The sequence below is a fragment of the Tiliqua scincoides genome, chromosome 4, assembly GCF_035046505.1.
Source record: "Tiliqua scincoides isolate rTilSci1 chromosome 4, rTilSci1.hap2, whole genome shotgun sequence".
In the NCBI taxonomy this organism is placed as follows: domain Eukaryota; kingdom Metazoa; phylum Chordata; class Lepidosauria; order Squamata; family Scincidae; genus Tiliqua; species Tiliqua scincoides.
In genome coordinates, this window is record NC_089824.1 from 19,112,095 (window position 1) to 19,133,638 (window position 21,544).

Below are 21,544 nucleotides of genomic sequence, written 5' to 3' on the forward strand. Positions count from 1 at the left end.
ATTGCCACTGGATTCACCCCATTTGCAGTCCCCCTGCCCTGCTCCTAGCCTGTCCTATTCCTCCTCTCCCCCATCCAGTCCTTAGGGAAGCACATGGGAGGGATCAGGACCAGTTTCCAGAGGTTGCCTGGTTCAGATTTATTGGTGCAGGCCAGTAAACCTTCAGATTTGAATTGGGCTGGCTGCCTTAGAGGCTGCCTGGCTTTGGGTAGGTGGAACAGTTAGACTTTCACTGTTCCACCTCCCTTTCACAGGCATTTGCAGTCAGGAAGCTGGGAGAGCCACAAGATTAACTTGGGTTCAGAGTCTTATTTTGTATGATTGTCTCCTTTATCAACCAAATATCAGACAGCCTCCCATAATGCTTACATTGGTGTAGTTAATGATCACGTAGCCCGGTGCCGAGCTCAAAATGATGCCCCGGAAGTGACGTCAGACCCAGGCTTTTAAAAAAGTGAAAATGAGAGAAAATCTGCCTCCTTCCCCCAGCAGTTCTCAGCCCACTTGCTCTCCCCACAGGCTTCCCCAACATGAACACCTTATTGATTCCTGCTGCATCATAATAACACTAATTGACTTTTGGAACAATCATTCTCATTGGTCAGTATTGAGTTCAGTATCTGCTACATATTGCAGTTGTGTTTTTATTTTCTGGCTATTTGGCTATATCTTTTGATAGAATAGAGATATTTTGACGTGGTTTGTTTCGCTGCATTCTGCATTAAATCAAATGGTTTATAACATGATGGTATTATTCAAAACTTCCAATGTTTTCACAATTTTGGCCACTAGTGTCAGGCTCAGGTTGTTGTCCCCCCTAAAGATTATTGCCTGGTACAATTGCTACCCCCTGCCCCTTAGCTATGCCACTTGCACACATATTCCTGTTTTCTGTCATTACCCCTATATGAAATTAATTTTGTGGATGCTGCCCTAAGAGAAACCACTGTGCTATCCTTTCACCATGTTTTCCCACATTCCATGATGGAATCCATTCACTTTGGATTTTTGATAATCTGATCCTGAGAACAAATGAAGAGGGCCAATTCCCACAGCTACAAGGCAGTATACAAGAAGCTTATGATCCTTAACTTTATCCTCCTCTTTCAAAGCAAATACTCCTTCATAAATCAGAACCACCCAGATTTGTCAGCTTCTACAGTTGAATGAACAGAACTTAATGGCAATGGTTCCAGGCTGCTGATGAAATGATACAATCACACTTTGCTCGTTATTCACTGTAAAAAAGGTAACTTGTACCCCAAGCTGTAAATGCAGCATCTCCACTTTAATCTGAAGCTAGACTGATAGAAGAGAAAATTGATAAAATGATGAATTTTCAAGTGTTCACTTCAAAAATAATTGTAAATATTATAGAGAATTTAAATTGGCCCAGAGAACTTAAGAACAATTGTGAAAAGTTACTTCAGACAAGAGATGTTTTATAACATATTAGTTTTCTACCATGGACAACAGGGATCTTTTTCCTCCTTATGTTATCTATTTTCCTGTATCATGTCATGTATTTTAAACATCAAGTGTATTCGCTATGCTGTGATGTGTCCTCAGTGCCATGGCAGACAACTTGCTGGCATACCTGAAGAAAACCAAGGTAACAGCAAAGTCATTTTGGATTACCTCAACCTCACCTTCAAGATCATAAGAATATAAGAGGCCTGCTGGGTATGGACAAAAGTCCACTTAATCCAAAATATTTTAATGTTAATACTTACCTCTCTGTAGGCTGCATAGCTGTCAATGGGTCTCCTTAGACTCACTCTAGCTCTTTTGCTGATGAAAGTCTGTGAAGAGTTAGGAGGCATGTCCAGGTTGGAAAAGGGGTTATGATCTGGTGCACGCTGCTGCAACTGAGATCTACCCCTCCCACCCCCGAACTGCCCCTAGTTCCTCCCTTGAACCACCTCAATCCTCCCTCAAACTGCACTTGCAGCCACCTGGATGCCTGGGTGCGCCTTTGGTGGGTGTATGGAGCCTCCAACTATCTGCATCAATGAACCCTGGTTCTAGTATAGTGATAGAGGGTGAAAAGCTTCTCTTTACACCCTCTCTCCATACCATGCATAATTTTATGTCTCATGTTCCTCCTTAATTGCTTCTTTTCCAAGCTCCAAGTGGTATAGCCTTGCCTCATGTGGAAGATGTTCCAGCCATGTGATCATTTTGGCTGCCCTCTTTTGCACCTTTACCAGCCGTACTTCATGAGGTGTGGTGACCAGAAACTGAACACAATATTACAAATGTGGCTGCTGCATAGATTTATATAGGATGCAATATAATAATATAATAATAATATACAGTATTTATATACCGCCTTTCTTGGTCTTTATTCAAGACTTTATTCAAGGCGGTTTACACAGGCAGGCTTATTAAATCCATGCAGGGATTTTTACAAATTGAAAGAAGGTTCTCTCTTTCAAGAACCACCACATTCAAGGTGTTACACTCTGATCTGGTTTAACATTCTGGCCTCCATCCTCCCACACTCCGAGCAGATGGAACAGCTCAGCTGCAGCTTGCCAGCTGCTTCAAGGTCGCACGGTGCCGGTGGCCTCGAACTGGTGACCTTGTGGATGTTAATCTTCAGGCAAATGGAGGCTCTATCCTCTAGACCAGACCTCCTGCCCTATATAACACAGGCGTGCACCACTTAGCAACTGTTCGCTTAAAGACAGATCGCATATATGACGGTGGTCAAAGCACAGTAAAGATGCTCTTAATGAGGCAATCACGTCTTCCATAGCCTGCAGCATAGTGTCTGTTTACACAACAGAGAGGCGCTTAATACAAAGAAGAGCCTCTATTGGAGAAGAGGCTATCTCCAGTAGCCTGTGCAGTCAGCTAGTGTCTGGCAGGGAGTGTCTATTTACACAACAAAGGCAATAGATTGGACTGAATGTTCACTTAATGACCTAATCGTGTAACAACAGGGATAGGAGAATGTATCCCCGTTGTTAAGTGGTGCACACCTGTATTAGTAGTCTTATTTGTGACCCCTTTCCTGATGACCCCTGCATGGAACTTTCTTTACTGCTACTGCACATTGGATCAACTGAACTGTCTGAACTGAAGATATCTCTCTTGGTTAGAACACTCAGCTTCTGACAGTGGTCCCAATGATGGGGTCAGCTTCTGACAGAGACCCCATCAGTGACAGCTTCTGACAAGAGACCCCATCAATGATTATGTGAAGTTGGGATTTTTTACCCCAATGTGCGTTGCTTTACACCAGAGGCATAGCTAGGTCATTTGACACCCGGGGCCCATAAATTTTTGTCACCACACATCTTAATTAATTAATTGATCAATCAATCAATCAATTATTAATTATATTGTTTAATTAATTAATTCACTTTTTATACCACCCTTCCTATAAGCAGCTCAGGATGGTGTACATGGTTCCTCCCCTTATTTTGTCCTCACAACAACCCTGTGAGATAGGTGAGACAGAGATAGTAATAGTCGTGACATGGAATGAATAATAATAATGGCCAGAAAAATAAATGCAGTGAATATTTTCCCACAAGCAATGGCTGAAATTCTGCATCAAATAGTACATAACATGATGGTATTATTCCTAAAAGCCACAATTTCCAGAATTTTGGTCACTAGGGTGTCAACCCCACCCCCCCATGTCTCATTGACCTGTTTTGAGTTAAGGCAGTGGTTCTCAAACTTTTAACACTGGGACCCACTTTTTAGAATGACAATCTGTCCAGGAACCACCAGAAGTGATGTAATGGCTAGAAGTGACATCATCAAGCAAAATAAAATAATTATAAATAATTAAATTAAAGAAAAACAGTTAATAAGGGGAAGCCAGCCCTGTTTCACCAAGTGAATTTTCTCTGTAGCCTGCCTGCAAAAACACCCTCCCCCACACACAAATGAAATAGTGAGATTTTCAGCCCTCCCCAGTGCCCACCTTACCAGCTCAAGCCTCTGGTTTATTCTTGGGGGGGAGGGGCTACCTTCTGGAGCATTTGTTGAGCTCCACTTTCATTAGATGGGGACCATGCAGCTAGCCTTGCATTCCTCTTTGCCTGACTTGACCAGGAGCCAAGGCACATTTGCTTACTTGCGAGTAAACGTGACCATGTAGCTTACTTTCACTTTCCATAGGGCTCAATACATTTGTCTGTTTGGGGGGAGGGACTTCCTTCTTTGGTGTTTTTTGGGGGCTGGTTTCATTGGATAGGAACCATTCTGGTGTCATTGGATTCCTCTTAGCCTGCCCTTTCCGACGAACTATGGCAAGTTCACCTACTCATGAGTAAACGCATGATATGGATCGGTTTCATTTTCCATAGGGTTCCATGCATTTTTTGATTTCCAGTTCTTTGGCCATAACATTTGATGGAAAGGAGATATTTCAATTTGGTTTTTTGCATTGCATTCTGCTGGAAATTCTGCATCCAATAGTATATGGCATGATGGGGTTACTCCTAACCTTCGCGATGTTAGTGATGTTGGGGCATTTGTAGTGTTACACCCCCCACAAAGGTTGTACCTGGGGTGGACTGCCCCCCGCCCTCGCTAGCTACACCACTGCTTTACACTCATTGGCATTCAACTGCATTTGCCATTTGGTTGCCCATTCACCCAATCTGGAGAGACCCTAGGGCAGGAGGGTAATCCTCTGACCTCTATAGCTCAGTGTTTTTCTTCACCTTTTTCCTGCCTAAGGTAGGGGGTTGGACTAGATGACCTGTTAGACCCCTTCCAACTCTATGATTCTGTGATTTTTCTCCCCCTGCTTCCCTAGTCAGGGCTTGGTCCTCATACAGGCAGTTTTTGAGGCGCGCATTCCAAAGCCACAGCTGTGGCACCCAGAAACAAAAGGTAGCAGCAAATGCAAAAGTTTGTGCTCTTTCTAATTAAAGTCACACCTGGAAGATCCAGGTTCAAATCCTCCCTCCGCCATAAAGCTTCCTGTGTGACCTTGGGCCTGGACTTTTTCTCAGCCTCACCTACCTCACAGGGTTGTTGTGAGGACAAGAAGGAGGGGAGCAGCTGTGCAGCCCTAAGCTCTTTGGAGGAAGGACAGTATAAAAATGTGAAAAATAAAAATTAAAAATTAAAAAAAAAAAATTTACAAAATTAGTTTACCCTTGGCAGACTGAGAATTGTTAAGGAGTCAGCATCAATTCTGATTACAACCCTGCAAAGTAGTTTGGGATTTATATCCATATTGCTGGGAAGAAGGTCGAGAGTCCTGCAGTGCAGCTAGTCCAGGTTTGCTATCTAGTCTCCGAAAGCAGCAGACTCCAAACCATGGAGAAATCCCTTCCAGTCGTGGGAGTGATAAAGTGTTTCTGTTCTGCGCTCTTGCCTCCTACCTTCTCTGCTGATCTTCGCATCAACTTGCACCGGACAGCTGCTTTCCACTGGAAATTGGGGCATAGAGCATTCCAGGGTGATGTAAGTCAGAAGCAGCTGCCCAGTACAAGTTGCTGTGAAGATCGACTGCGAAGATAGGAGGCAGTGGTGTGGAATGGTAAGACTTCACTACCGCCATGCTGCTCCCAGAAGGGTTTTCTTGGAGCGCCGGATCCGGCCTGCGAACCAGAGTTTGGCAGCTCCTGTCCTAAAGTTTGGGACTTCTATATAATGGAGGCAACTTCTCATCAAATTCAAAATCACAACACCCTTTAGTTCTCTGAATGAGAACTGCTCTTTTTCAAATGGTGTGTAGCAACAGAGTTTATGCATTCCTGCTCTTACTTAAACACATTTGTTCTTTTTTTCCTGGATGAGAGGAGACTAAAAGCTATTGCATATGATTACCTTTGAGCCTTCAACCTAGAAATGCCTTCAACTGAGCATGTGGATTAGGTTTCACTGTCTGATAAGCCTCATAGACAACATAGGAATGAAATTTAGCACAGCAGCAGCAACTGCATTTTTGAAATGGTAAATACAAGCATATTTAAAGGATTTAATAATGGCAAACAAATATCATAAAGACGTAGGAATTGAGTAGGGCCAAGAGAAATAGATTTGGTGGGCAGGGGGAGAAGAAATGAATAGAAAACACAGGGGGGAAGTAATGGAAATAAATTGGGACATGAAATCATGGGAGAGAAATGTATTCAATTAGGTTTGAGATACTGTAAATGAATAGGAAGGAGAAAGTGTACAGGAGGAAATTAATTGGAAGTCAATTAAAACAGGAAAGGGAGGGAGCTTTTGTGCTTTGTGGCGATATTGTTTTGAGCTGAAAGCCCTGATCTGAAAGGTGATAGTACAGAAGTTATGTAGGAAGCAAAATAATCCCATGCATGTTTTCTTAGTAAGTCTCATTCAGTCCAGTGGTTCTTTTACATATAAGTGCAGTTCAATCCTTAAAATTTTGAATTTGCCAGTGTGCTCGATTATGGAGACAAGGGCAGAATGATTTTGTACTGTCTGGTGCTAGTCAGATATGCAGAGCAAGCCTGCAACTATAATGGCTCTTATCATGCCCCACTTGCATTTTTCCAGTAAGTTCGAAACTTCTTGTAAATCTTCTGAACAAGTTGTGTGTCACTGGTTGTACTTATTCAGAGCCCATTCCTGAGCTCGGCACTCTGGCTTTTCACTGGAGCACATTGTCGCAAACGTGCCGTAAGGCACACCTGTGAGACTTACTGCTGGGCTAGCGCTGGCCAGTGCTGGGCTAGTGCCAGGTGGGCACCCATCCTCCACTGCCTGGCGGTCTCATGGACCGCTGAGCCGCAGCACGGTGAGCAGGGCAGGGAGGAGGCGTTCCCTGGAGGGGCGAGGCAGGTGCGGGGTGGAGAGAGGGCGGGGAGGAGGCATGATGGGGAGGCGGGAGGCGGAGAAAGGGAGGGCAGGAGGCATGCGAGGGGGAGGGATGGAGGCAGGTCCTGTGGAGCTCTGCTCCACCGGATCCAAGGCATTCAAGTGGGGGTAGGTGCCCTACACGAATGCCTTTACCTTACCACCAACCATTGTGGGGCTGCTTCCCTTACCTGGGAGAAGTCGATGAAAGTCTTCTTCTCCTGAGGCACTGCCCGTGGCAGGCTGAGGCATGCAGGATATGGCAGCAGCTGTTCTCGGCGCTGCTGCAGCCATGTGCCCCGGGCAGCTCAGGATTGGGTTGTCAGTTTGCCTTGAGCCTGGCTGCCTGTGGGCTGTGTGATGATAGACAACCCCCAAATTATGAAAGGTTTTTGTGTAGTGCAGGTTTCTCAAACTTTGGGACGCAACCCAATCGCCACCGTCATCTTAGATGAACAGGCAACTTTTGAGCTTGACCCTCCTGAAGTCATTGGACTCTGCTCCCAGCACCACCCCAATCTGCTTTGATTCTGAAAGCATTACGCTTGTCTTTAGGAAAAGGGAATCTTCTGTTGAACAAAGGGGTGCTTGTGTGTAAATGGAAGAGGGGGGAAAATAAATTTCTTCCTGTTTTCTTCCTGTTTTCTTCCTATTTACAAATAGTCTGTATTGAACTGTTTGAAAGGCATTATGAACTTGGAGACTGGCTCAGGTTTATCGACCCCCGTTAAATATCTTTGTTTTATTTTTCTTTTCTTACTCAGGTTATCTGGAATGAATATACCTCCTCCAATTATCAGCAACAAAAACTGGCTCAGGCTTCATTTTGTAACAGACAGCAACCACCGATATCGTGGATTTAGTGCTCCCTATCAAGGTACATTTAATTAAAACAATTTTTCCCTTCAAGACCGCGAAAGGGGTTTTACAAACATAACTGTACTTCCTATTTTAAAAAGGGCAAACATTCTTATCTGTAACAGATGGATAGTTCAAACATACATAAACAAAAATCCTCCTGCTGTGGGAGCAACAAGCAACTTGTAAATTTACAATACAGACCAAGTGAATTCTTGCTGTGCAAACAGTGAACATTGGAGAGGAGTTTGGAATTTGGATAAGAAGAGAGAAATTTATGCGAAAACATTTCTAGATATCACTGAAGTGCATCATTTGAGGGCAGTCAGTGCGTGTTTGCAAAAGCAGTCCATAAGAGCTACATTACCAAATGGAATTTTTAATTAAGTACAAGCCATTCCTTTGCATGAAGATTTTTTTCTTCTTGTGTAGTGTATTTAATTAACCTAGTTGAATATCTGCAAGCATCTTTTGAGAAAAGTAAACCGTGAAAATCTGAGTCAAACCCATTTCTTTTACAAATACATTATTTATAAAATAATGTGTCAAGTAATCTTAAGTGAACCTCGCCTGGGTTTTTCATTTATCTGTGCAAACAATTTTTTTTTCCATAATGTCTAGGTTTATCTGAGATCTTTTCTGATCTTTAAGACTTTATCATAGTAGCAAGTTGAAATTTTTAACATTTAGCTCCTTCATAGTCATGTTACTGCTACATCTCTGCATGGAGGCAACTTACAGGAAAAACCTCTTTGCAGATTCCCCACCAGCATGCTGAATTTTAGACCACCTATAACATTAACCCCACTTCCCTCGATTCATTAAAAAAAAATGGTTTATTTATGTTGTATACAATATCATTTCACTATCATTTCACAGTACAGTAGAAAAGAAACTAAGCTTTTATGGGCATGTCTGTCCCTTGATTCAGCTTGGAGATAAAAAGTTGTAAGAATGTTTTGCAGTTTACTATAATTTACATAGATGCATGCAATGACTTTCTTTAAGTTATGGTCTCTACAGAGTGAACTTTAAAAACTGTAATTATCCAAATACTATCATATTGAAAATAATGGAATTTACTCCAGATGAAATAGACTGGGTTTGCATACAGATCACCCTGCTTATTATAATCCTAGTATTAAACATAAATTAATATTGAGTGTGTGTGTGTGTGTGTGTGTGTGTGTGTGTGTGTGACGCTTGTATATTTTTTTAAAATGCTATTCATATGTAGCAAATCTCAAAATACTTACTTTAGGCACCATATAGCCCACTGGGCCATCAATATTGTGTGGATAATTTCACATTCAGTGACAGAAATATTACTCGGCTTATTTTCTGATAACTCTTAGATAGAGGAGATAAACGGAATGCTATTATTTTTTTCCAGAGCACAGCTGTTTGTATGAAGGTATTGCATCCCTACAAAATTGTGGCATCTATAATAGACATAACAAGAAGAGAGTGGACTACGATATCAGACTGATAGCCCCATCATATCATTTAAGAGTACTATTGGTCTGTAGGGAGAATGTGAGCTATGGTCCATAATGCATCAATTTACAAGAAAATTGAACAATTTTTCAGTAATAACTATATTGACAAAGACAATTCCTCACCTTGGAAGCAAAACCGGAATATATTATGCCATAATCTAGTGCAGAATTGGGTGAACTTAAGTCCATTTATTTCACTGGGTTCAAATGTGCTAGAGTGAACTAGTGTTTCTCAAAGGGAGCTCCTAGGAAATCTGAGGCTCCCTGAAACCCTTCAGGGGCTCCAGAGCACACCATAAGTGGTCATCATCTGCTCTCTGCCCAGTTTGCTCATCCATCCCTCCTGCGATCCCTGTTCATGGTTCTCCTTTGTCATTCCCCTCCTGTTCCAGTTCTTCACTTATATTCGGTGCTGGACCATTCTGTGCATGAATATGAGCTCTGGGACCATTGGAGACTCCATGCATGTGCTAGCGGGGGTCCCTGAGAGCCCTTTTAGCAGTGTGAAGGGCACAAAACTAAAAGAACAAAAAGTTTGCAAACTGCCGTGCTAGACAATGACACTGCAAGTATTAGGGCCCAATCATATCCAGCTCTCTAGGGCTGATGTAGTTGTGGCAGTGGGGTGCACACTGCACCCTGCTGTGTGTGGGCAGTCACGAAGGCCTCCTCAAGGCGAGTGTTTCCTCACCTCAGGACTGCATTATGACTGCATCAATGCTGGAAAATTTGATAGGATTGGGTCCTTGATCCGTTTAAGCCATTTCTTCCCAATGTAGCATATATGCAACAGGGACCAAATGTGTACATCTATCAGCCAGGCAAAAATAGGTTAAAGTAATTTAATTAGTAAATGAATATGCATTTTTATTGATCTGTTAAGTTGAAAGTTAAAGGTACACATGCTCATTTGAGGCAAGACTGAAGTATTTGGGGTATACTCCAACGCAGAAAGGAAAGGGATCTTTCTTCATTCTTACTAACTTAGAATTTAATCAACCAAAGCTATCTCACACTTCAACAATTCAAAAAGTCCGTTTTATTGAGATTTGGGTGATTAATTAATTATTTAATTAGTATTACTTAATCATTGGATAGCATTGCTGCTTAACTGAAAGATTTATTCTTCTTGGTACTATCTTGCTAAGTTCCCGAATACCTTTTGGGAGCCCTGGCTTTTTCCCCAGCCATTTTGTGCTTTGCTTCGGTCCACCGTGCTCCTGCTCCCCTACGTGAACTTGCACCACCTTGCATTGGATAGTAATCATTATTGAATCAAAATTCAATAAAATGAGCCAATTTCGTAATATAGTACATACATTTTACTATGAGTAACATCATAACATCAGGAATGCAGATGGGAGTGGGGACAACCAAAGACTTTGGATATATCAGTCAAAACACAACCTAACTCCTTACTCTTCTCCAGTTTGTCTCTAGGCCACAGTTGGGCCACTCTGGTCCCATTTACTATTGTTCCTTTAAAATTTTCCAGCCCCAGGCTGTCTTCTGCCCATCTGAAATTACAGTTAAACTTCTTTCTGAGTCCATTTCTTTCCCAATTCCTTCTTCCTGTGGTAACCATCTACATGACATTGATTTCCCATGACACATGGATCCTTGGTCCTTCTGATACAACTCACTTCTTTAAACCATATCCCTGAAAATGAGTGGATGCACCAAAATACAGGGAAGGGCAGTTTCATGTTCAGACATGCTGATTGACATCCTAGGCCTTTCCTGTAAACGGGTTGTCCCTTTTGAGAGGCTTTTGAAGTGATTTTAGCAAAAGAAACATCTCTGTCTCATGAAACTAAGGTGGCAATTCTAACCACATTTTCCTGATAGTAAGCCCCATTGAACAAAATAGGACTTACTTCTGAGTAGACCTGGTTAGGATTGTGCCCCAAGGCTGCAGACCTAATCAACTTTCCAGAACTGACATAAGGGCAACACAACTCCAAGGCAAGGGAACAAACATTGCCTTACCTTGAGGAGGCCTCCGTGATTGCCCCCTGACTGCAGGATGCAGCACATGCTCCACTGGCATAGCTACGCAAGTGCTGAAAAGTTGGTTAGGTTGCACCCTAAGTGAACTATTTATAAAGTTGAAACAGGCAAAATGCATTAAAATAATTGATATACACAATTTAAAAGGGAAATACCCTTTTCAGACTAATTCTGGTGAGAGAATTTGGAACGAACCATACAATAAACGACAAAGCTGTCAGGCAATGGTTATGTAAAGCTACAATATTTTGTGTAATGCTGGATCAAAGTATGATTTAAAGCCCAATCCTATGGAATGGAAGTGCCAACAGAATACATATTTTTATGGTTCAGGCTGCTGCAAAGCAACTGTAAAGCACTTTGCAGCAACACTAGCAACCATTGTGCCTGTGGGAAGACTAGAGCCTTCTCTCATGCACCTGTAGATGTTGGGGGGCCTGCCAGTGGAACGGGACGGGGGTGGGCAGGGAAGGGATGGAATGGAATGCAAAGGCAATGGGGAGGGGATGAGCTGATTGGGCCTAGAAGGGGAGGTGGGTTCAGTTTTGGCACAAGCCGAATCCACACTGATATCGCTGGTGCAGGTCTTAATTGTCCCATGATTTGTTGCAAGGGCTTACCCCAGAGCAAGGGGACAAATGCCACCTTACCCAAGGAGACCTCCAGCAGTGGAATATAGTCTGTGAGATGCAACAGAAGCTGCACCTGTACTGCTGCATTGCCACATGGGGATTTGCCACGCCCGACATTAGTTATTTGATTTTTTTCTGTAAACCGCTTTGTGAACTTTTTGTTGAAAAGCAGTATATAAATACTGTAAATAAATAAATAAATAAATAAATAAATAAATAAATAAAGGTTTGATTGGGCTGTTAGTTTTATAGTTTGGATTTTAAGTGAAGATATTATAGGGAAAGACACACAGTGCAATCCTATATATACTTAGAAGTAAGTCCTACTTAGTTCAGTGGGACTTACTCTCAGGTAAGTGTGTATAGGATGGCATCCTTTTCCAGAATTTCCATATGTTGTATGTATGAATGGTGTTTTTGTTTTGTTTTGTTTCCTGAAAGGAGTGAGTGCAAGATTGTAACATGTGTCGCTCCATAAAGCACAATATCTAAGATCTGGCTTACTGTTGTTATGATTAAGCCTTGCCATTTGAAAGGGCATGACATTTTAAATATTTTTGTTGCATGTAAACAAATCTCAAAGCACACTTTAGATCAATCACATAATGCCTGTGCATTTTTTTTTCTTTTTTGATGAGTGTTTCTGATATATAGCATTACCATAAACTATCCAGTAATAAAACGTTCCATAGTCTATGTTACAAATATTTTATATAACTGAAATTAATTATTAAAGGTATCTGTCAGGTACTGCTTATTTGCAACTTGGTATGGCATTTTTCGCAGGCAAGCATCAATTGTTTGGTGAGGAAGAGGTGCATTTGACATCAAATGTAATTCAAATCTTGGCATCGGATTGGCCTAGAAGGAAGGTAATCCTTCTGCTTGGCCAATCAGATCCCTAGCAGATCCCTGCTGTATCCGCCAATCTGTGTAAGGCTGCTCAGGCCAGGGACAAGGGTTAGGGTGTGCCCTGCACTGCTGTGGCTGATCCTGCCCTCCTCCCGGGCCCGATCCGCCTTCCCTCGTCCAAAATGGCCCACTCCTCACCGCCAGAATGCCTTCCCACCACTCTCTCCCACCCCCTGCACTGCCCAGCACAAACGTACCCTGTTGGGCTAGCACAGGTTCTGGATTTGGCCCTCATGGGCTTGTGCAGGCCTCTGTGCTGGCCTGGTCAACTTCCAAGTTGGCGCCTTACGGGCATGTCTGAGACATTTGAGAGCCTGCACAGGAGGCCTGCTCTAGCTCAGAGAGCTCTGAAATGGCCAAGCAACAAATCATCATAGTAAAACATCTAGTTGAGGGGATGAGTTTCTGTATCACGAAGAAAGAACTCTTTTCTGTGCATTTCTCTCTTTCCCACTAATTGTCAAGGTCATCAACAGGATAAAACAGTTCAACACATCCTAATAACACCAACACATCAACACGTGTTATCATAACGTAACATGTGATATGGTGATAACACCATAGTGACTGGGCAAATCTGGTTTTTGACCCTGCTCAAGTTGTTGAGGAGCAAATATTTTCACTTCCCTACACTACCTGAACTGTTAACTGTGAGAATCAAGGGTGACTGTTGCACTATAAACTCAAGGTTTTGGAACAGGCAATGTGGAGGATTGAACTGTTAGTGTGACTGGGGCAAGAGAGTTGAAGAGCATCTTAGCTCATTTGGAAAGCTTTCTGCTCATAAAGCCTACTTAGCAAAATGAAAAACATTTCTGCATTTATTCATCCTCTAACACAGTGGTTCCCAAAGAAGTGGGTCATGACCCACTACTGGGAGCAAAACCTGGGCCATTCCCCCTTAAGTGGAGTGGCCCAGGAATAGGTCCCCACATGGGGACCTATTAGCTATCATGGCACTGTGGGAGCCCAGGGACATCATCATGTACTTGGGGGCATTTTGCAGCCTCCTAGGGGGTCCTGGAGGCTTGCAGCCACTCCCTTGACTCTCTGTGTGGCTGCATGGAGCTCCGTTCTGCTCTTGGAGCTCATGTGTGGTTTGCAGTCATGCAAACTGAAAGTGAGCTCTGAGAGCAGACTGGAGGCGTGGAGGCGACTGCAAGCCTCCAGAACACCCTAGGAGGCTGCAGGATGCCCCTAGGTACGCGAGGATGTTTCTGGGTCCCCGCAGCATCACAATCACTGTGGTGCTGTCCAGGCCAGCCCCCTGCTCCCACTCTGTCCCCGCAGTGACTTAGAGGAGTCCCAACATCTGAGTAGGACTTTGGGAACCGCTGCTCTAACAACATTCAACCTCAGAACACGACTGTCTGCAAAATAAGTATTACCTTTACCTTCAGTCTACATGTTTATCTTATCCCTAAAAGTTTCCTTTGCTGCCATCTTAGCCTTCATGTGGCAAAAAGCAACAAATCCATTTTTGAAGGAGCAGGCAGCCCAATCCTGAGCTGCCCGGAGCTGCCAGACCCAGCAGCTCCACGGAGGACTGCCGCCGGATCCTGCATGTCCCGCACTACCACAGGAGGCTCCTCGGGAAAAGGGGATGTTTGTCCCCTTCCCCTGAGTAAGGAAAGCAGCCCCACAATGGGGCTAATCACTTTAGCAGCAACCGTCGGCACTAAAGTAAAGGCGCTCATGTAGGGCGAGCAGCCCTGCCAGAGCACCTTGGATCCTGCGGAGCTTGGCTCCGCGGATCTGCCTCTGCCCCTCCCCTGACACACTTCCCGCCCGCCCCGGCCACGCCCCCTCCCCAGAACGCCTCCCACCAGCCTCCCCCTCCCCAGAATGCCTCCCCCACGCCCCGGCCACGCCCCCACCTCCTGTTCCGCAGCCCGGAGGTCCGGGTGACCGCAGAGCTGCGGAACCCAGGCGACTGCCAGCCGGAGCTGGGCTAGCTCCGGCGGGAGCCTGGTGGAAAGCCCTGTAAGCATGCCTTATGGCACGTTTGCAACTGAGGTCTGCGGCGTGGAGCTGTGCAGCTGACCTCAGGATCAGGCTCTGAGTTCCTACATTAAATCCATTTTTTTCACACCTGTTAGTCAAACACTTTTTCAAAGGTCTAAGTCTGGCATCTCCAAACATTCCGGCCAGAGGGCTGCACCAAATATCTGGTACAGTGTATAAGGCCAGAAAAATAAATAAATTTTAAATATAAAATTTAAATAAATACATTAGAGACAGAAGTTAGATGAATGAGCCCATTCATTCATGTATTCAACGTTCCAGGATTTCTCCAAGCACCAACCCTTACCACAGAAATGAAGGACACTCAAATGGGCTCCTACCCCACAAGCAGCTTACTTACATGTACAGGAGTAAATAACTAAGAACCAGTACATGATAGCAGGGCCTCTGAGAGAAATTTTATCAGGGGGTACAAAGTTTCTTTTGAGCCCCTTTGTAAAGGGGGAAGGGTGAAATAGAGCGGGGGAGGCTGGTGATGGGAAAGCAGAATAGGGGCAGGGAGGGGGAAGGGTAGAGGCAGCTGGAAATGTCTTTGGAGCCCAGGTCTACTAACCCATGTGGCATCAGTCTCCCCAGCCATGTTAGTGTCCCCAGCATTCCATGCAAGCAATAAGTCTGAGTAGATAGAAAAATGTTAGATCCCAGGAAAATTCTGGGCCCCCTCCTTTGGCTCCTGGGCCCCCCTTTTGACCCTGGGCCTGGGCACAAATTACCCCCTTTATCCCCCTCTCCTAGGCCCTGCATGATAGGATACACCTGGAGCATGTTCTGAGGGCCGGGGAAATCTCCCCAACCCTCAGAAAGCCCAAGGCCTTTGGGGGGGGGGGGAGCCAAAAAAGTAACTTATGGTTTTTGGGGGAAACCAGGAAGAGATGTTTTTAGGTCTTTAGAAGGTGTTCTGAGTGCCAAAGTCTGTACTTGGCTTCCCCAGCACTCAGAACATCCTCTGAATGCGACTGGAGCACAACTCTGGTCACATTCAGGTGAGCAGGCCAAAGGCTTACAGGGAGACCTGCTGTGGGCTGGATAGAAGCCTACTGTGATCCCTGGAGACCCCCAGTGCTGTCATGGAATTTGCCTTTGATCTTGTCAGATACACAATTTATTGCCAAACTATTCAAATCTATGGTTATAGTGGATCTATCCCTACTCAGATTCAAGTAGTAGCTTTTGATAGCTGTTTGACATCTGATAGAGCGCAAAGCTCACTGGCCCTTTGTACGAAAGGGCCAGTGAGCTTTGCGCTCTATCAGATGTCACCCTTACAATATGGTGTTGAGACAGTGCATTATTCTTATCCAGATTGGTCTCAGCATTCTACTTTAATCAGGAGTTAATGCTGCCTGTTTCCTTTCAAAAGGAGACAGAGTTTTACACACACTAGACAATTGAAGAACCTTTTCGCTTTATATTCCTAGAACTGCATGATTCCAGAGAATTATGGTTGCATTTTCTAGTCATCAACCCCATAAAATTTCAATAGTACTTCTGTGTAAACTTCTGTAATTATAGCAAAGTACTGTAGATCATTGTTTCTCAAACTGTGGGTTGGGATCAACTAGGTGGGTCGCAAGTCAATTTCAGGTGTGTTCCCATTCATTGCAATATTTTATTTTTAATATATTAGACTTGATGCTGCCATGGTATGTGACTGCATTTGTGGAAGTGTTACAGACCTGTACTACTATGTGCATTCTTTTAACAATGCTAGTAAATGGGACTTGCTCCTGGGTAAGTGTGGGTAGGATTGCAGCCTAGAATTGTTAAAAATTTCCTGCTTGATGATGTCACTTCCCATCATGAGATCATTTCAGGTGGGCCCTGACAGATTCTCATTCTAAAAAGTGGGTCCCAGTGCTAAGTGTGTGAGAACAACTGCCATAGATACTGGCGGATAAAGCAAGACATTTCTGCCAATTTCAAGCTTATTGGCTTGATTTATTGACTGCCAATAAATCAAAACTCCTTGCCTTATCTGCAAGGTCACTCAGGGGTCAGGGCTGTTCAAGCAAGGACCCACACTATGCTGAGAAAAGCAAGAGGATGATGCAGAGATAATTAGATGGCTATTAGTCTCCACAGCAACCCCTACAGGCAAGCTGCAGTCAAAGTGAACCTTTTATTCTCCTGAGCAAAATAGCAAGCTAGGGCTCAAGGCTTCCATTTAAATTTCCATTTAATTTCCATCAAATTTCCATTTCTCTTTAGCAGACCCTTCTGCACCCTTCTTCCATTTTGTAAATGTTTGGCAGAGGTCTGCTTTTAAACACCAAGATGTAAATTTCGTTTCCATTTGAAACCAAGTCCAAGGCTGCACCTTTACTTAAGAATAACACCCATGGAAAGCAATGGGTCTACTTCTGAGTAAATAGGGTTACAACCATGTGTAACTGCACTTGCTCATGCTCATTCCTTGTTGCTTGTCTCTACATATACTGAAAACAGAGCTGGAGCTAATATCTCTGCATATGGTATGTCCACCCATGCCCTGATCTGGTCTGGAGATAGATGCCTTCTGTTGCAGTTCCAAAGGCATGCTTCAACAGGACAGCGAAGAAAATCCCAAACAAGGTTGGTGCAAGAACACAGCCCTGCTTCACGCCGCTTAAGATGTCAAAGGGGTCTGATGTGGAGCCATCGAAGACAACAGTGCCCTTCATGTCCTTGTGGAAGGATCTGATGATGCTGAGGAGCCTGGGTGGACATCCGATCTTGGGGAGAATCTTGAAGAGGCCGTCCCTCCTGACCAGGTCGAAAGCCTTTGTGAGATCTATGAAGGCTATAAAGAGTGGCTGTCATTGTTCCCTGCATTTCTCCTGCAGTTGTCTAAGGGAGAATACCATATCAGTGGTGGACCTGCTGGCTCGGAATCCGCACTGTGATTCTGGATAAATGCTCTCTGCAAGTACCTGGAGCCTCTTTAGTGCAACTCGGGCAAACAACTTTCCTACAATGCTAAGGAGAGAGTTGCCACGGTAGTTGTTGCAGTCACCCCTGTCACCTTTGTTTTTGTACAGCGTGATGATGTTTGCATCCCTCATGCCTTGAGGTACTTCACCTTCTCTCCAGCAGAGACAGAGGATTTCATGCAGCTCAGTAGCAATGATCTCTTTGCAGCACTTTAGGACTTCAGCAGGGATGCTGTCTTTTCCAGGTGCCTTGCCAAAGGCAAGAGAGTCCAGGGCCACGTGAAGTTCTTCTAGGGTTGGTTCACTGTCAAGCTCCTCCAGCAAAGGCAGGCACTCAATGTTGTTCAGCGCTTCTTCGGTGACTACATTTTCTCTGGAATATAGCTCAGTGCTGCACCCAGCGTTCCATCTACTGCGCCCGATCCTGGATGACCTTGCCTGTGGCAGACTTCAGAGGGGCAATTTTCTTCTGTGTTGGACCTAGGCCCTGCTTGATACCGTCATACATCCCCTTGATGTTGCCTGTGTCAGCTGCTACCTGTATCTGGGAGCAGAGCTGAAGCCAGTAGTCGTTAGCACATCTCCTGGCAGTCTGCTGGACTTTGCTGCGAGCAGCTCGGAGGACCTGCAGGTTGCGCTCACTGGGACAGGCCTTGTGTGCTGCTTGAGCTCTCCTCTTTTCCTCAATGACTGGTGTCAACTCCTCAGAGTGGGCTTCAAACCAGTCTGCCGTCTTGTTGGTCTTCTTGCCAAATATGGACAAGGCGTTGTTGTAAACGGCATTCTTGAAATGTTTGAAGACTGAAGGTTGCCAATACACACCCATGCCCTACATTGAACATGCGAGATGCCTGCCCTGAGTATTACATGCCTGCCCTGAGTATTACATCAAAGGAGTCCTGGTAATAGAGAGCAGCAGGGAGCATGCAGCATCCCAGCTTCAAGCATCACTAGCCCTGATTGCCTGCTTTGCATCATGTATTCTGTTGGGAATGCAAAAATGAGGCATAGCCGAATCCTAACAACTCCCATATGGTCACAGTACTTAGGCAAATGCATTGAACATTGCAAAGTGTTTTAAAAAACAATTTCAAAAAAACCAGAAACACCGCCTTCTGTTATCAGTTTTATAACTAAACTTCATCCTTTTCTAGATCTTCAAATGGGTACAAGTTCTATTTATCAGTGCCACATATATTTTTGATTTTTCAATATATTTTGATTTTTGATTGATATAAAATTTCTAAGAAATTCCAAATTGGTTAAGAAATATTATATTCCTTATGTTGCCATTAAGGCTATTTCCTGAAAGGTAATTATGGTCCCCTCATTGGGATTTCAAAAGAGGAGAAAGGTCATTAAATTGAAGAATCCATATTGGATTGATGTTGGCAAGAAAAGCCAGTGCAAGTTCTCTCTTCTAGAACTTTAGAACTGAATTGTATATATTGGCATGGAATGATGTGTATGGATACTTGAAATACAGATCTATCTCACATTGAAAAATGGCTTCTTGCATCAATCATAAAAGACTGAATTTGGAGTTCTAATCAAAGCGGCTATAGCCTGTCTTGCTAAATAGAAGTAGACAAAATTACAGTCAAGGCTGCAAGGCTGCGAAAATCTTGGATATATCCAGTATTCATGATCCATTTTGACACTTACCTAGGAAGTGCCTTAGATCACTTGGTGAATTAATAGATGCACCTCTCCATTACATTAAGTAGAGAGTCATATATGTTGTGAGTGGTCAAGTGCAATACAGGGCCCAATCCTTCTCCACCAGAATCCTATCATCTTGCTGGGCTGAGAAGCACAACATGGAGGTTTTCAAGTCTGCACTGGCAAAACAGCTGGTGCAGATGTGAGAAGTCCCATTGCGGGGCCTGCGCCGTTACTTGAGAAGCGGACAAACATGGAGGAGACCTCCAGTGGCTTCCTGGCACCTATAGGATACAATTGTTGTCATTTGGGTGATGCGGTTCTTCTGGGTGCCATGGGATTGGGCTGTTGCAGCCTAATCCTATTCTCCCCCTGGTGTAAAGTCCAGCATCCTGCTTTCTACCAGATACATTCATAAGAAAACAAACTGGCTAAAAACAAGCACAAAACATGTGTGAAAAGGTGGAAAGTGCTGGTTTTCATGAACATAAGCAACAATATTTGCATGGGGAATAGCATTTCATGAAAATTTTTATGACATTTAAATTAGAGGAATGATCAGCAGATTCATCAGGCACACTGTGAAATTAAGTCATCATTGAATTTGGGATTTTACTGGAAAGATGTCATTAGAAACCTCTATGGTAATGATTAATGCATACTGGTTTCCTCAGTTTTCAAAATAAAAATAAAGTGATAAAATCTTCTAAAGAAATTTTTCTTTATTTTTACTTTGTTAGCTCTATTTACTGTTTGTTTTTTTTAATGAATGCAACACTACCCTACAAAACCATCCTGTAAAAAAAAAAAAATCAGTTTTATGTATATATATTGCAGTACATGCCCAAACTTTGGTGCATATGAACACTTACATGTGAATATTGATGATTACATTCACATGTTAATGCTAGTAAACAAATAGGAAAATCTGATGCTCCAGGAACAAAGGAAAATTCCTTATTCACTATCACATGTTTAGGGACTGTATCAGCAGTTGAAGGGCAATTCTGTGATATGGACTTGGACTCGAGCTCTGTGAGACAAAATATGCAAACTTTCAAATGAGATAAATGTGAAGGATAGGCAAAACCCACTTCAGATACTGTATCTGATCAGATACAGGCATCTTTTGTAACAGATACTTACTATATCAGATACAGGCACCTTTTGTGCCTTTCACTGCATCCCAGATTACATTTATGTTGTTCCATATAAGTCAATTGGAGCTACTATCTGGCAAGACTGATTAGAAGAGATCATATTTATCCTAGACAACAGGAACATCTTGTGCCCCCATTCCAATTGTTTCACTGAATGTGGCCTCTTTCTTTATTTTGCCATTTATAAATTATAATTACAGGGTTTCTCAAAATGTGGGTCGTAACCCATTTGGTGGGTTGCGGCCTGATTGTGGGTGAGTCACGAAGCTGCAACTGACAAGCTGATAGGAGATAAGCAAAATGCATTGAACCCTATGAAAATAAAACTGAGCGATGCTGCGCGTTTACTCATGATGACCGTGCCTTGGTCCATTGTGAAGGGCATGCTGAGAGGTACCCAACACCACCAGAACGGTCCTGATTCAATAAATGCAGCCCCCAAAAAACACTGGAAAAGGAGGTCCCTTCCTGCAAGCTGACAAATGGATTGAGCCCTATGGAAAGCGAAAGTAAGCCACACGTTCACATTTATTCACGAGTAAGCAAATGTGCCTTGGCTGGTGTGGAAGGTCAGGCAAAGGGGAATGCAAGGCTACCAGAATTGTCCCAATCCTATGTACATGGAGTTCAACAAGTGCTCCAGAAGGCAACCCCTTCCACACCATAGTACAGTAAAAAGAGATTTGAGCTGGGTAAGACTTGTTTGTTTTTTCATCTTGTAAAGCTAGGTGGGTCCTGATGGTGTGTAATTTTAAAAAGTGGGCTACATTGATAATAGGTTTGGAACCACTTGATTGGAAAGAGTAGAATTGCTTGATTGCTTGATTGGAAAGAGTTGTAGTCTTTACAGATCCCCAACCCCCACAGTGGAGTCTCATTTACTCTCTTCATCATTCTGGGTTTTTAATGCTGTTTAGAGGGAAGCTTTGAATCTCAGTCAAGCCAAAACAAAACACATGTTGGATTTAAAATTGATTTTGTCCCAAGTCACTTTGAACTAGCTTAAATATAAGACCTTAAATTGAACTAGGCATTGGGTAGTGAAATCTACCCAATTTTTGAAAATCTTAATTTTT

The 21,544-nt window shown here is 43.4% G+C and overlaps 1 protein-coding gene across 1 annotated transcript in view; it reads left to right on the forward strand.

Moving 5' to 3' along the window:
* The window catches only part of CSMD3 (CUB and Sushi multiple domains 3), a 710,986-nt gene that overhangs the window by 288,000 nt on the left and 401,442 nt on the right, over positions 1–21,544 (forward strand). The window contains exon 7 of the mRNA XM_066624387.1: positions 7,566–7,678. Within this exon, the coding sequence (XP_066480484.1) occupies positions 7,566–7,678 (113 nt within the window). The remainder of the gene's footprint in view (positions 1–7,565; positions 7,679–21,544) is intronic.